The sequence below is a fragment of the Batrachochytrium dendrobatidis genome, assembly GCF_000203795.2.
Source record: "Batrachochytrium dendrobatidis JAM81 unplaced genomic scaffold BATDEscaffold_7, whole genome shotgun sequence".
NCBI lineage: Eukaryota > Fungi > Chytridiomycota > Chytridiomycetes > Rhizophydiales > Batrachochytrium > Batrachochytrium dendrobatidis.
In genome coordinates, this window is record NW_006281105.1 from 318,014 (window position 1) to 332,007 (window position 13,994).

A 13,994-nucleotide genomic window follows, 5' to 3' on the forward strand; every position below is an offset into this window, starting at 1 on the left:
TAAAAGCATATGCCTAGAAAAGCCAAAACTATTGGCTGTAAATACAAACTTTGTAATGGATTTACTGTATGAGATTCATTGAACTGGTGTCCAACTATAATTGCTATTCTCGAGGTTTCTTGATTCGTTATTCTATAAGTGTACATCTTCACTCTCATCTCTTTAGCTGTGACCGTTACATTTCCGTGTTACAGTCTTCATAATTGTTCATACAAGTATCTGCTTGACAGATTGCTCAAATTCATCTACATATTGCCGTGTATAATTACATTCGATATAATTACTCTGTATTGTGTAGCCATCGGAACAATACCCAATACTATAAAATATAAAACCAAATCTTGGCATGTTTGATATATTATTTTTGCATAATAATATTGGCGTGGAAATGAAACCAGTGGATTCACCATAATCCAGTACCAGTTTTCCAGAATTTGAACAGCCTGTCAGTTATTCCTTGATAGCTAATTGCAGGTCGGACGTCCAGGTAAAAGGCAAGATCGGTTGGACTACTAGATTGGCCTGTATAGAAATCTACCACGTATGTTACAGTGGTTCCGCATCGATCAACAGTCCAGTCGTGTCGATCAAAAGGAAGCTTATATCTGTTGTATTGTTAAAAACACAAGCAGTCAGGTTATATTGATTTACAAATATAAAAATAGAATCAATTGTACAGTCTATTTTGTATCAACATACCCAAGAAGTTGTCGAAATCGAGCTTTTGGTGAATAGTCCTTTGGTCTTCCTTGAAATTTCAATAGTTTTGGCTGGGAACATGTGCTACCAGACATGATTAAAGACAGATTTGCAAACATAAGAATACTTGCCCATAAGTTTAACGACACCAGATTAAGAATAAAAATACCTTGAATGAAGCGACTCCCATTCCAGAATTTGTTTCCAACATCGTTCATTCACAGCGTTATGAATCGGCACAATGACTTTCATATCGTCTTCCTTGGCATCCCAGCTCTTACGACGCATGGCATTAAAAAACATCTACATGTTTAAAAGAAATTAATATCCAATTGAAATCAGTCAAACACATGGTTAATAGCATTGGGTTTAAACAGCTCATAAGCTTGCCTGTTCACTTGGATAAATCCAATTGGATCCACTATGCGACCCACCCATAGGAATTGTACTGACTTCTCTGTCTGTGTCTAATGGTTTTGTCTGATTAGGTGCAGGCGTTTGATTAGGTGCAGTCATATTGTTCAGTGGATTGATTGCATCCGTCTGATCAGAAACAGAGTGGTTATGTTTTGCAGAGCCATCATTTCTTTCATTAGCTAGTTTTTGTTTATTCTCTGTCGGCTTATCGATAGGAAGTTGATGCCTGAGTAAAGCAGTATCTATTGTGGATTGGTCTGATTCGTTTAATGAAGGCTTTTGTGTAGCCGTTTGAGAATGGATATTAGTGTATTGCTCCCATAATGGATGATTCTTGTCCATATTACTGTGGTCAACAGGACATGTAGGTTGTTCAGAGTCTAGTGGTTCAACCATTGTATGAATCCTTTCGATTGTGCTGATTGCTGGATGGAAAGTTGGTCAAAAAGTTTTGTCAAACAGTCGATCGAGTAAATCTTGTAGTTATGCAACCCGATATGAAGTTTGGTGAACTTTGTAATAGTCTGGCTTGGCTAGGAGAATATTGAGTTGAATCAAGAGCATTTGAAGACATTTCCATGCAGATGATATTCATGTCTAGTGTATTCAACTCTAGTTTATCTGTTGGAATACTTTGATACAAGTCATTCAAGATTTCCTGTTAGATTTTACAGTTTAAATACATGGCAAACTACACAAATAAGTTGTTCAACTTTACAATATAAGCGGTAGTTAATCTAGTACACATTTATAAACCATTGTTTTATACATGCCATATCTGTAATGCTTGATACTCGATTCTAGAGTAGTATTCGTACGAAATGGAACATTTGTACTGATCTTGCATTCACTGCCTTTTCGGAATAAATAATATTCAACCATCTGTTGTGCTTACTATTAATTGGTTTTAGGGATTATCAATTCTTTAATAAACACGATATCCATCATATAATACTCAAATGATAGTTTTGAACTGAGATTATCCCCACTTGACATTGCCATATATTGTACGATCACCATATTCATCCACCGCAATCGATATATTGGGGTTGACTGGTATCATTCAAACCCTGTATAAACTCCTGTTTTGAATCTCATATGTTCGCGATTTAGCTCAACAAAAATCACACATTAGGAATACAACTATATATGCCAATCACCAAATAAAGACCAGTAAAAAGTTCAGATGACACTTGTCCAGTAAATTGACACCAATCGTTCCATGAGACTGTCCATCATGTACTTTGACACTCTTTAGATACCCATAAACTGTATCAAAGCAAAAATTGTTGGAAAAGACAAAACACAACCCTTTTATTGCAACAGACTTCTAAAATTGGATATTGGTGCTTGGACAACAGCAAATTGTTATCATCTGTGTCAAAGAGTTGAATTACATGAATATATCAAGTTTGAGATTGCACAGATGACTCACAGTATGGCTCAGGACAAAAGATGAATTGAATTTGACAATGATCGATATTACCAACGTTTTAATCTCTTGATAACACTAGCTGAATTGTAGATTTTCATTTTACAAAGCAATTTTCAGCCAATTGGCGAGTGGGAAATTAGTTGCGCACTACACTGAATACAAACCAATACCGGCTGCTCGTGTGGATAGATTAGCACGCCACAGTGGTGATTGTGTGTATCAGTACCCACATTGTGAATACTGCCATAAAAAGCCATGTCGATTGTTTTCAAGACACCGCTTCATCTCGAGTATTCATGTGATTGGGGTATGTTCAAATTTTCGGCTAGAAACATGCTCGCTTATCACCCACTAATTGGCTTACTGTCTAGCCAATAAGCGCAAAGCAAAATCAACGTGGGAATAAACTCCTACTAGACACAAAGGTACGTCTGCCGTATAGCTATCCATTGCATGGAGTCAGTAGAATGTATTCATTGCCTCTCTGAATACAAATAGACCGACTTTTCCCCCAAACCTGTCTTTTATCCACCAAGACTCCTGTTGTAATAGTTTACATGGACCAAAAAGAAATTACCAAAACCATCAGTGCTGGTGAGCGTCGTGCACAAGCTCTCGCTCATCTTGATGATGCCAAGCTTGGCTGGTTTCACATGCGTGCTGTTCTTGTATCTGGTGTCGGATTTTTCACTGATGCTGTAGGTTACTTTGATCTAGATATACTCTCACTAACATGCAAATACAATTTATTTTGCTCAATATTAACTTGGTTTCTGTCACTTTTAATTGTCTATAATTGTAGTATGATATTTTTGTCATCTCTCAGGCTATTGGTATGATTGAAAAAATATGGTATCCCAAAATCAGCTTTGGTTCGGATCCCTACTGGAAGCACATTGATGCACTTATCAAAGCATCCACTTCGTGGGGTAACCTTATTGGTCAACTCGGCTTTGGTTACCTTGGTGACAAGCTTGGTCGTAAGCAAATGTACGGTATTGAGCTGATCATCATGATTGTATGCACAATTGGTTCTGCCTTTTCTGCTTCTTCTCTTCGTGGTATCGATATCCTTACTGTTCTTGGCATATGGCGATTCTTTCTTGGTATCGGTATCGGTGGAGACTACCCCATGTCCGCCATTATAACTTCAGAATTTGCCAACGTGCGCTACCGTGGTATGATGATGTCTGCCGTATTTGCCATGCAAGGCATTGGTATTCTTGTTGGTGGTATTGTCACTGTTGTTACTCTTTCCGCCTTCGAGTCTAGCATACGTCAAGACATTATGTACCTCGACTATGTCTGGCGTATTATGCTTGGTTTTGGTGTCATTCCTGCCATGTTTGCTGTCTATTTCCGTCTTACTATTCCCGAAACTCCTCGTTATACTGTCGATGTACTTGGTGACGAGGAAGCTGCCGAACGCGACGTGTCCAAAGTTCTCGAGATGAACACCAGTGCCAATGTTACTTCTTCATGGGTTGCTACCAAAGACTCCAATGAGGTTTCTCAACCTGTTCAGGTCAAAGAGAATACGTTTGCCGACTTCAAATCCCACTTTGGGCAATGGAAGAACTTCAAGGTTCTATTTGGATGTGCATATTGTTGGTTTGCGCTTGATATTGCCTGGTATGGTCTCTCCATTAATCAGTCGGTTATTCTCACTGCTATCAACTATGGTGGTTCCAATACCAAGATTGTATACGAACAGTTTTTCCAAAAGTCTATCGGATATATCATTATTGCACTGATGGGAACTGTACCAGGCTACTGGGTAACTGTTGCCACTGTTGAAAAGCTTGGCCGTAAACCCATTCAGTATCTCGGATTCGCTGTCATCACAGTGTGCTTGATCATTCTCGCTGCTGGATGGCAATACATGCTGACCAACACCACTGTCTTTATTGTTATTTACACCATTGCTCAATTCTTTTTCAATTTTGGTCCCAACACTACTACCTTTGTTATTCCTGGTGAAGTTTTCCCAACTCGTTGGAGATCGACTGGTCATGGTATTTCCGCTGCTACTGGTAAACTTGGAGCCATTATCGGTGTTCAGGCCGTTACTCCATACTTTTCTCAGGCCCCTCAAGCCGTGCTTTACACCTTTGCTGTTGTCATGGCCACTGGTTTCGTTGCCACCTATCTTGTTCCCGAGACTAAGGGCAAAACTTTGGAAGAGCTTTCCAACGAAGATGATGTTGTCATTCATGCTTGAACGTCTTCCTAATATAACGCTTTTTTGCATTCCTATCCCAAGGCTGCCTAATTATAGATTTTTACAAGCAAATAAATTCATTAGTCATGTTTACTATTATATTCTTGGATGAAAACAAGGTTTTGTAAAGCAAATACTTGAAAGCTTGGACAATCCACTTTCTGCAACTAAAATACCGGTAATTGGTCACAACTTTAATCAATACCCCATATTGATCGAATACACACTACATGACACATGTCAGGTTAGCGTATACATTCCACTATATATCACATCATGTTGCTGATACCACGCATTGTGATTCAACAGTCAATCTGTAGTCGAGTTCAACTACAATTGATCGTGTTAATCATAATATACACGACCAATTGTAGTCGAGTTGATGTGACTGAATAGAGTCCGAGTCATCATGTTCATATCAAACCATTGCAAACCATGACAAGTCTATTGCACAACTCCACTCGTGTTGATTACAACATGCTATTCATAAATGTATCATATTGTCCTGTAATGACTGTACATGACTGTACATGGTTGTTTGGAACCAGTAACTCCGTCGATTGATATCCACAATATGATCCAGTAGTCGTCCAGATTGTGTGTTGTATTTGGTGTGTTGGGCGATGATATCAACCTGTAGTCAAGGTTTGACTATCTGAACATGTCGGTAACTTTTTACCAACTGTGTGCAACTCGATGTCCAATATCGAGTCATGTCATTGGTCAATTGATTGGTTCAATTCATCAGTGGGTTTGCTGGATTCATGTGGTGTGCAGCACTTTCAAGAGTATGTTGAATCTGTTTCAGTACTGGAACTTTGTAAACGGATCAACATACTAACCTGATCATGACTGTGGTGGTTATTGCAGTCGAGTCGTAAAGCTTATTCTGGCAATCATTGATGGTTTGGACAATCGTTTGAATAATCGTTTGGATGTCAGGTTATGGTATTCTGATTGACAACTCGACTCAGATACAACTTTGATTTGGACAATTACTGATCAATGAATTGATCAATGAACTAGCAATCAATCAACACATTGACAGATTTGTCATTCCAAATGGAAACAACGACAATCCAGTTGTAATCCATATTGAGCCTTGAATTCAAACAGTCGTGAATCAAATCATTAATAAACTACAAAAACAGTCCAATATGCCAACTCGCATTTATCCACAACTCGATACGTGATGTTCAAATGTCTAATATTCAGACTGTGCTGATTGCAATTGTGGTTGTAATTGTGGTTGTGTGTAAATATCAATCCAATACTCGATTCAATACTTGATTCAACTTGAGCATGTCCAGTTTTGTAGTAATCCATTTGATCACATTGACAGAATCAAGCAATGATCTGATTCAACAACACCGAATGATGCATCCATATCACTTGTATCAATCAATTGTACACAATCAGTCAATATAATCAACAGTCACTGTCAAGATTGACATGATTGATTCGATACATTTAATTGCATAGATCTGACTGGCATTGCAACTCATTGTTGTAAAATCACAACCTCACAATTCACTGCCAAGGACCAAGATTATACACCTGCTCATATATGTATTCGTTGTATACTCTTATGATTTGAGTTCGGTCACTTGTCAATTTATCTCGATGGTGTTTGGTTTCAGCTGGTGATTGAACACCTTGAATATACTGCGTGATATCATTCCACAGTTCAGGCGGTATGGGTGCCTTATCAAGACTCGAGTTGTACCATTGTGGTTGTTGCGGAGCCACATGTGCAGTCGAAACAATCCGACAAGATGGATTCACTACAAAAAATGTCAGAATCTTGCAGTGTCCTGGTTGAGTTGGATCTGCAAGTTCAAATGATTGTTCCTTGTGTTGATATCGATTGGGATAAACTGCACATCGACCATTTGGTACTTCAAGCGATCCTATATACTGATTGCGTGGTGATTCTCGATCAATGTCGTACACATCTTTCCAATACATATCAGATGCCATTTCATATTCAAAACGATCAACAGCCACGCGGAAATCGAGTTTGGGTGTGGTGATATTTTCCACGTCGTAGTAATACAGTCCAGTTGCAACAATCGATTCGTTAATTAGACCTTCAATGTGCCAGTCTCCCTCGTCGTATTTAGGTTTGGATGGTGTCAGTTGAATGTTGGTGAGTTTGACAATGACTTGTAGATTACGACCACGCAGTGACACTGGCTTTGCTGATTCATATTTGGATTCAAAGTGTTCCGGAAGTGTTGGTACATACACGGGACGAATGACTTGAGTGTCTGATTCCATACCACCATAGTCTGAATGCCTTGATGGTTCATATCCCTTTGTGCCATTGCGAATATCAATATACTTGAACATTGGATCCATCGTCCTGAACAGACTTTCAAACATTGGGACAAAATATTTGAATATTTTGGCAATGCATTTGTACATGTCTCGATGCCATATCGGATTCAGATTGTTGATGTATGAGTTGATGGTCACACTGCCATCCTGTTCGACACGGAATTCACTCGGAAGACATTGGAACCTGCATGATATAAACTCGGAATCACCTTCAATGATGGGCACATTTGAAACAAGTCGAGTCGATAACAATATATCGCATGGTACCATTGTGATGTATTTGAGTCGTATACTCAGTGGTGCAATCATCGTTTGTCCATATACAACACTGTACATTGATGCATCAATCAGATTGTGCACCATTTGACCAGTGTTGTGATTTGATCCATGTTCAATATCCGATACATTTGTCATCAATCGCGTGTATACATTGTCAGGTATGCCATTGTCCAGTATATACGTCAGTTCAACAGGTCCTGGTACAATTGTGCCCAATCCATCACTGCCACTACAAACAAGTTGTTTGACAAAAACCCCGAGTTGTTCCAACGCAAGATTAAATGTTGATGGTGATATATTCCGATCGAGTGAGTCGGCCCTCCATTGCTCCACAATATGCTGGTTTGTGATATCGATCCACCACATGGGTTTGCAAAGTATATGTTGCAGATACTGGACATACCGCATCTCGACAAGTGTGCGTACCTCTCCATGTACATATCCGGCCATTCCAGAACTCATATCAATTTCGGCATTGTCCTTGTATGGCTGAATGTCCGAATTAGCAACGTGAACCCGATGCTGAAAACACGTTTTAATGATCCGGCCAGCAGCCCTCTTGTTTGTGTAGTCAGCAGTATCCGATTTTACAATAGCCGTTAGATTTTCAAATATCATGCCTTGATCCAACTCGGTACGTATTGAACTGTCGGGATGATTGTCGGCAAAACCAGCAAATGTTTTGAGTAGGTTTACAATACCAGTACCGGCATTATTACCATTATCATAATCATACAGATCTATATCTCTGCGTAAAAGAGTAATGTTGAGTTGCTTTACAATTCCATATTCTCGAAACACCTTGATCATCTCGTCCTTGTTTGTAGATTTCTGAATCATGTCGTTGACATAATCAAACAGGCGCAAACAGTCACGTATATCGACATCACACATCGATATCGTCAATTGCTCAAAAACCAACGACCGTACAAGTGATACAGGAAAGTCGCGCATACCAGATACAATTGTTCCAGCTATCCAGATTATGCGTTTTTTTTAGTTCAAGGTCGTCGCTGTATCTGATACACAAGTCGTTCAGTGTTTGAATCAAACCCGATCTTATAAACTCGGCTGAAACTATTTCACAATCTTTATAGTTGCAAAAATTCCAAATAGTATAAATACTTTGACTAATCACTTTTCGATCGACACTCCTGTATTCATGTCATATCAATCCAACCATGTCAAATTTACCAATTGTGATGACTGGACACACATTCATGCATAACACCACATACCCGAGCGTATTGACCAGTGCTGGAATGATGCCACATCCTGCTGCTTTTACCGAGTCATGACGATGAATACTCCAAAATATGGTTTTGATATTTCTAATAAACCCAACAGCAACTAGACCATTGGATGATTCCAGTCGTGAAACAAGTCTTGACAACACGATGCCAAACTAATGATATTGTTCAATATCAAGTATACAATTAGATCAACAAGACATGACATGACACTGTCCAAACTGATCCAATATTGTATTGTTGTAAACATACATTCCAATCGTCAACCTCACTGCAAACGGTCGAGAACAGGCCAATTGCCAATCTGAGCACTTCTTGATTGGACTCATGAACAATAATATCAACCATTGGCTTGATGTCAAATCCATCCTTATTGCTCCAGAATTTATGGCTGAACTTTATACATGCGTTTATTGCCTATATGCATATTGACACTAGATGAGTTGAATGTCAATCATTTGGTCAATATCAATCATGACTTGCCGCCATTTTGACTTGACAGTTTGGTGATTGCATGAGTTGTGCAAATTGGCTGTTTAGTCGATGTGATACTTTGAACTCATTATTACTGTACACCATTCTCAAAAACACTGCAGTAAATTCCATTACTTTGACCTACACAACACATGTTGATTAGTTTAGTCATGAACAACAATCCATTATTGTTACAATATATGAATACCTGTAAACTGGGTCGATTATACTCCAAATACTTGATTATAATATCTTCCAGTCCAATACTCTGTAAGTGCTGCATTACATATGTATATCATGCCATTTCAAACCAACACAAAGTCAGCAATGGTTTGAATTCATCAATAATCCAATTGCTATTAAACTTACTGTAATTCTGTTCTTCCAACTCCATTATCAATTCAAGCAGTCTGTCTCATATTTCATCAGCCTTGTATAGTTGGGCATCCGTTGTTAATAGTTTCAAATCCTCCAGGTGTTTGATAAACTCTTTCATGATATCAACACAATCCATGTTTGATAAAATTAGTAAAGTTGAATTTTGATGACAATTTCATTCATGCGAATGTCCAACAATTGCCGAGAATTGTTCATGTTTGGATTGTTGTAAAACACACAAACGAGTTGTTCCATTTTAGTATTGTTTTGATCAGTTTTTTGTAACAAAATTGGATTGTTATCAAACATGCATTTAGAAATACTGTAAATTAATATTCTGAATGTGATCGTTGTAGATTTGGTTTAATAAACAAGTTAGTTTACTACAACACATGGTAATGGATTACTAAACATCATCATAAATCAGATGGACTGGACTGGAATGAGATGAGATCAATGACAATCGCATTACAATGTGTTGTGATTAAATCATCGAGTATTTCCAAATACAAACTTGAATGAAAAGTCTTGCCACAAGACTAATCAACTGTATTACTGTTTACACTGTGGTACTATTGATGTATTGGAATATTTGGTGATTAGATACACAATGATAATGGTAGTACAAATCATGGCAGTTGTACAAACCAAATGTGATTAAAGCCAATAATAATGTCAGACAAGATTGGATAATGAATTAGCGTGTAAATCATCAACATTGACCAAGATTGATTGAAATGGTGAGATTGAGTTGGATGGTGATAAACACAACAAATGTGTGTACATAGTTGTATTGACAACATTGACAGTCAAACACAATACATGAATGTGGGTTCAAATTTGATGACCATACAATGTATGACTACCAAATGTGTCGAGTATCCATGCAGAATACTAAATGGTAATATGTGATGATCCAAGGGACTCGTATCACCAATGTTTGTGTGCCATAATTCCACTATCTGACTTGGTAAACAATATGAATTACACCTATTGATCAATTTACTTTTCTGATTGCTCATCATACATTCTACTTGTTTGTGTTGGAATATCCAGACGGATACTCTTAAGCGGTAACCTGTGGCAAAGCTAGTTCTAAAAAGCGCCAAACTTAAACACAAGTTAAATCCTTTCATCACCAAAAATCCATGTGCACAGTAACTCCATTACACTCATTTCTAGGACTCGAGCTCTCTATAAACGGGTAGACGATGCCATTATTAAATTTACTAACTCCAGAAATCAACACTATTGGTTGTAACTCTCGTTTACAACCTCTCATCATCAAACGTGTTAATTGTTCGTATCACAAGACACAAACAATCAACTACTATAAAAGCTAGAATGCTTACACTTATCAATAAACAACTCTTCAAAACTATTTCATCTGTCTAACTACCTTATCAAACCCTTTTCACTACGGTTGAAAAGACTAAGTTTGCTGATCTTGATTTCAAGTGCAACTTCCTCTTGAACTTCTGATTTGTTCTCTTCTGATAACTACTAACAGTTACAGATTATACTTTATCTACTATACTACATACAAAAACAAATCAACGAAGCTCGAAATATTCTGACAAATACCATTGATTGGGAATAAAGCCAGAATCAACCCGCTGTTTATCACGTATGGCTATTTGATTCAATTCAGTTGCAAACAATTCTTTGTAAGAGTATACTTTCTGGTACTCCTTGTATCATACCAACATCTCTTGAAACAGCTGCTTTTGTGCTTGTAACAATCCCTGCAGTGTTTTATCAGCTGGGAGTTTGATTCAAGTTTGAAACCCGAGACTATCGACTGGACAAATCCAATGTCAGCAAAACTGCTGTACAGTTTGGCAGTCAATTGATTGACCATAATTGTAAGCAACAAAACAACTTTTATTTGCAAAAGAAAAAGGAAAAGGAAAACGCAGTTTGTTCTTGAATCAAAATATTAGTTTCAAAACTGTATGGTGAAAAACAGTCTTGGGATATGCAATTATTTACAAGAAACTATAGGTTTCAAAACCAAAACTATTAAATTACACGACTGGGAAGTTCCTGACAATGAAAGTGGTCATTTCCACAAAGTGAGGTTTGTTGTCCAATGGAACCCATACGATATTATTCACCTTTAAGAAATCAAACGCCGTGTATTGTGTAGAACGAGGTCAAGAAACAGAGTTAGGATTAGCGTTATGCAGCCAATAAAAATCATTGATTATAGTCTACATACCTTATTGATGAGATGGTTCAAACGTCAAAACAAATCGAGTCAACTTCTTGACACTCGCAATAGTATCGTTTTGTGACAACACTTGGCCATCTGTTCCGTGGTAGCTTTGGCGTGTAAAACAGGCAAAACGATCAGGAGGTACAACAAAATACAGTTCTGGTTTTGACGGATTACCAAGTATTTCCAAAACATCACAAAGTTCAGTCTGTTTGCAAGGATGATCTTTGGCACCGGTCATTTGGAAAAGTAGATTTGGCTTGATGAACGAATCAACAGATTCAAAAGTATTGCTAATGGGACGGAAATAGCAATTCGTTGCGTCTTGAACTTGAGAATTGTTGGACAATAACAAAGTAGTAAGATCCATCGGCAGTTGAAGTGTAGACTCCAGCTTGGTACGTAAATCACGAATCTTGAATGAACCACCTTTAGCGATGACTGTATGAGCGTGCTTTTCAAATAATACCCTATTAAGTTGACCAGTTTCACCAATTTCTCGAGTGACAGAAACGAATCTGATAAGATGATCTCGGTCTCTGACATAGACACGGTTGTAAATTTCATCAACCACATAGTCAGAAGCAAACTGATAAGGACCACTGTGGAAGCCATCCTTGACTGATATATGAATCAAACAACTTGAAGCGTCTAGGTTTTCACCATATTTACCAAAAGACTTGACAACTGAATCGATATTGGAAATATTTAAAGCTTTGTCGAGAAAATCCTGTTGTTCTTTTACCAATGCATATTTAAGAACATAACGAGCAATTCCTCCCCACTTCAAATACAGACTTTCAACCAATTCTTGTGGAACTGTAGGAAACAGCATTGAGCGACAAGAATGCAATTCTTTTTTTGACCACACTGGCATATACCGAATGTCGCAGGATCCCTTGCAAAACCGATGCCAAATTTCCCAACGAGGTAAAGTAACAAGAATGGTCTTGGCATCAACATCAACAGGTGCCGAGCCATCAACAATGTAGAATGTTGACGAGGAATCCAAGATTTGCCAAAAAGCATGCTTTCCTCCTTCGATTACACCATTGGGAGTAAGCAGATATCTTTTTTGATCAACTCCACTCTCATACACGACTGTAGCACCAGAGCGAGCAAGATGCAACAGCAAAAAGTAACCAAAATATGTCTTGCCAATTCCAGGATTTCCAAGGATGATCAAATGACGTATATCAGCAGATTGCACAATAGATAGTGATTTTTCAAGAAGTTTAGGATAACAAGGACGGATGTAAATGGATGATCAAATTGAATGGTTTCCAAGGATGAATATGTCTGCTGGAAGTTGGACAACAGTGTTTCCTTCAAGAGAGTTAGGGTAGTTTGTGAAAGCAGTCCAAAATTTCAGTAGTGCGGTTGAGGCTGCAACAGATGTTGGACCTAGGTTAGTTTGAGTAGGTTGTCTTGAAGGTGGTGGTAAACAACCAATAACAACACAATAACCATCTTGAGTAAAGTATTATTGAGGAAGAGAGTCGAGTAAAGCCCAGGTGTTGATTAGTTGGTCCTTGTTGCTGTTGGTGTATAGTTGCAGTTGAGGAGCATCAATGTCAGCCATAGCAGGACCATACTCAGACTTGATAGCATCCTGAACTTCACTCAGGTCTTCAAAGTCAGTCACATCGATTTCAGTAGAAATAGTGTTGTATTCAACATTGAGGAATCGTTTTGGCATTTTATGAAAAGAAAAAAGAGTAAAAAAGCAATTTATTTGTCAAATTGTAAAACAAAAATCGACTTTTTAATCGAGTCAAAATAACAAAATTTTGGGATATTTCAAGACAATTCACACGATTGAAATATTTGGAAATTAGTCAAATTCACACCAGAATTAATGTCTCATTAATGTGAGACATTACTAGTGTGAGAGTGTTGACTTGCATTGTGTGAGACATTAGTAGTGTGTGAATGTGAGACATTTCTGAATAGTTTAACAATCAAAAGCCATCAACAATGACGTTTGAACTGGAATTCACATGACTTTCTTGGTTTCTTCCATCTTATGAACACACTCATTTTCTTGTTAATAAACAACACAATCGAATATTGATTCATTCATTCACATCTTCAATCAACTGCAACACACTTGACAATAATGACAACCATCAATATGCCATCATATGTCTACGATCCTCACAAGTAATATGAACTCAATTGCAAACGCTGTTATTAGCGCATTTGGTCAGTTGCAGAGTCAAACCAATGACATTGTTGCCATGATGACCAAACACGACAATGTCATTTGATCATTACTGGGAC

The 13,994-nt window shown here is 37.9% G+C and overlaps 4 protein-coding genes across 4 annotated transcripts; 1 reads left to right on the forward strand and 3 right to left on the reverse strand.

The window, feature by feature from the left end:
• Positions 1 to 424: 424 nt before the first annotated feature.
• BATDEDRAFT_5095 (uncharacterized protein) lies at positions 425 to 1,236 on the reverse strand (the record flags this gene model as incomplete). The annotated part of the gene is made up of 5 exons (XM_006679271.1): positions 425 to 605; positions 700 to 783; positions 869 to 1,002; positions 1,075 to 1,076; positions 1,098 to 1,236. Coding segments are annotated over 5 exons (540 nt in total), but the record flags the coding sequence as incomplete, so codon positions are not given.
• Positions 1,237 to 3,108: 1,872 nt separating this feature from the next.
• Positions 3,109 to 4,772, forward strand: BATDEDRAFT_12018 (uncharacterized protein; the record flags this gene model as incomplete). The annotated part of the gene is made up of 2 exons (XM_006679298.1): positions 3,109 to 3,249; positions 3,354 to 4,772. The coding sequence occupies 2 exons, from the start codon at positions 3,109 to 3,111 to the stop codon at positions 4,770 to 4,772; spliced, it is 1,560 nt and encodes a 519-aa protein (XP_006679361.1).
• Positions 4,773 to 6,302: 1,530 nt separating this feature from the next.
• On the reverse strand, positions 6,303 to 6,740 carry BATDEDRAFT_30120 (uncharacterized protein; the record flags this gene model as incomplete). Its single annotated transcript, XM_006679444.1, has 1 exon — positions 6,303 to 6,740. The coding sequence occupies one exon, from the start codon at positions 6,738 to 6,740 to the stop codon at positions 6,303 to 6,305; it is 438 nt and encodes a 145-aa protein (XP_006679507.1).
• A 4,975-nt stretch (positions 6,741 to 11,715) lies between these two features.
• BATDEDRAFT_25351 (uncharacterized protein) lies at positions 11,716 to 13,410 on the reverse strand (the record flags this gene model as incomplete). Its single annotated transcript, XM_006679366.1, has 2 exons — positions 11,716 to 12,812; positions 13,302 to 13,410. The coding sequence occupies 2 exons, from the start codon at positions 13,408 to 13,410 to the stop codon at positions 11,716 to 11,718; spliced, it is 1,206 nt and encodes a 401-aa protein (XP_006679429.1).
• Between the last annotated feature and the right edge of the window lie 584 nt (positions 13,411 to 13,994).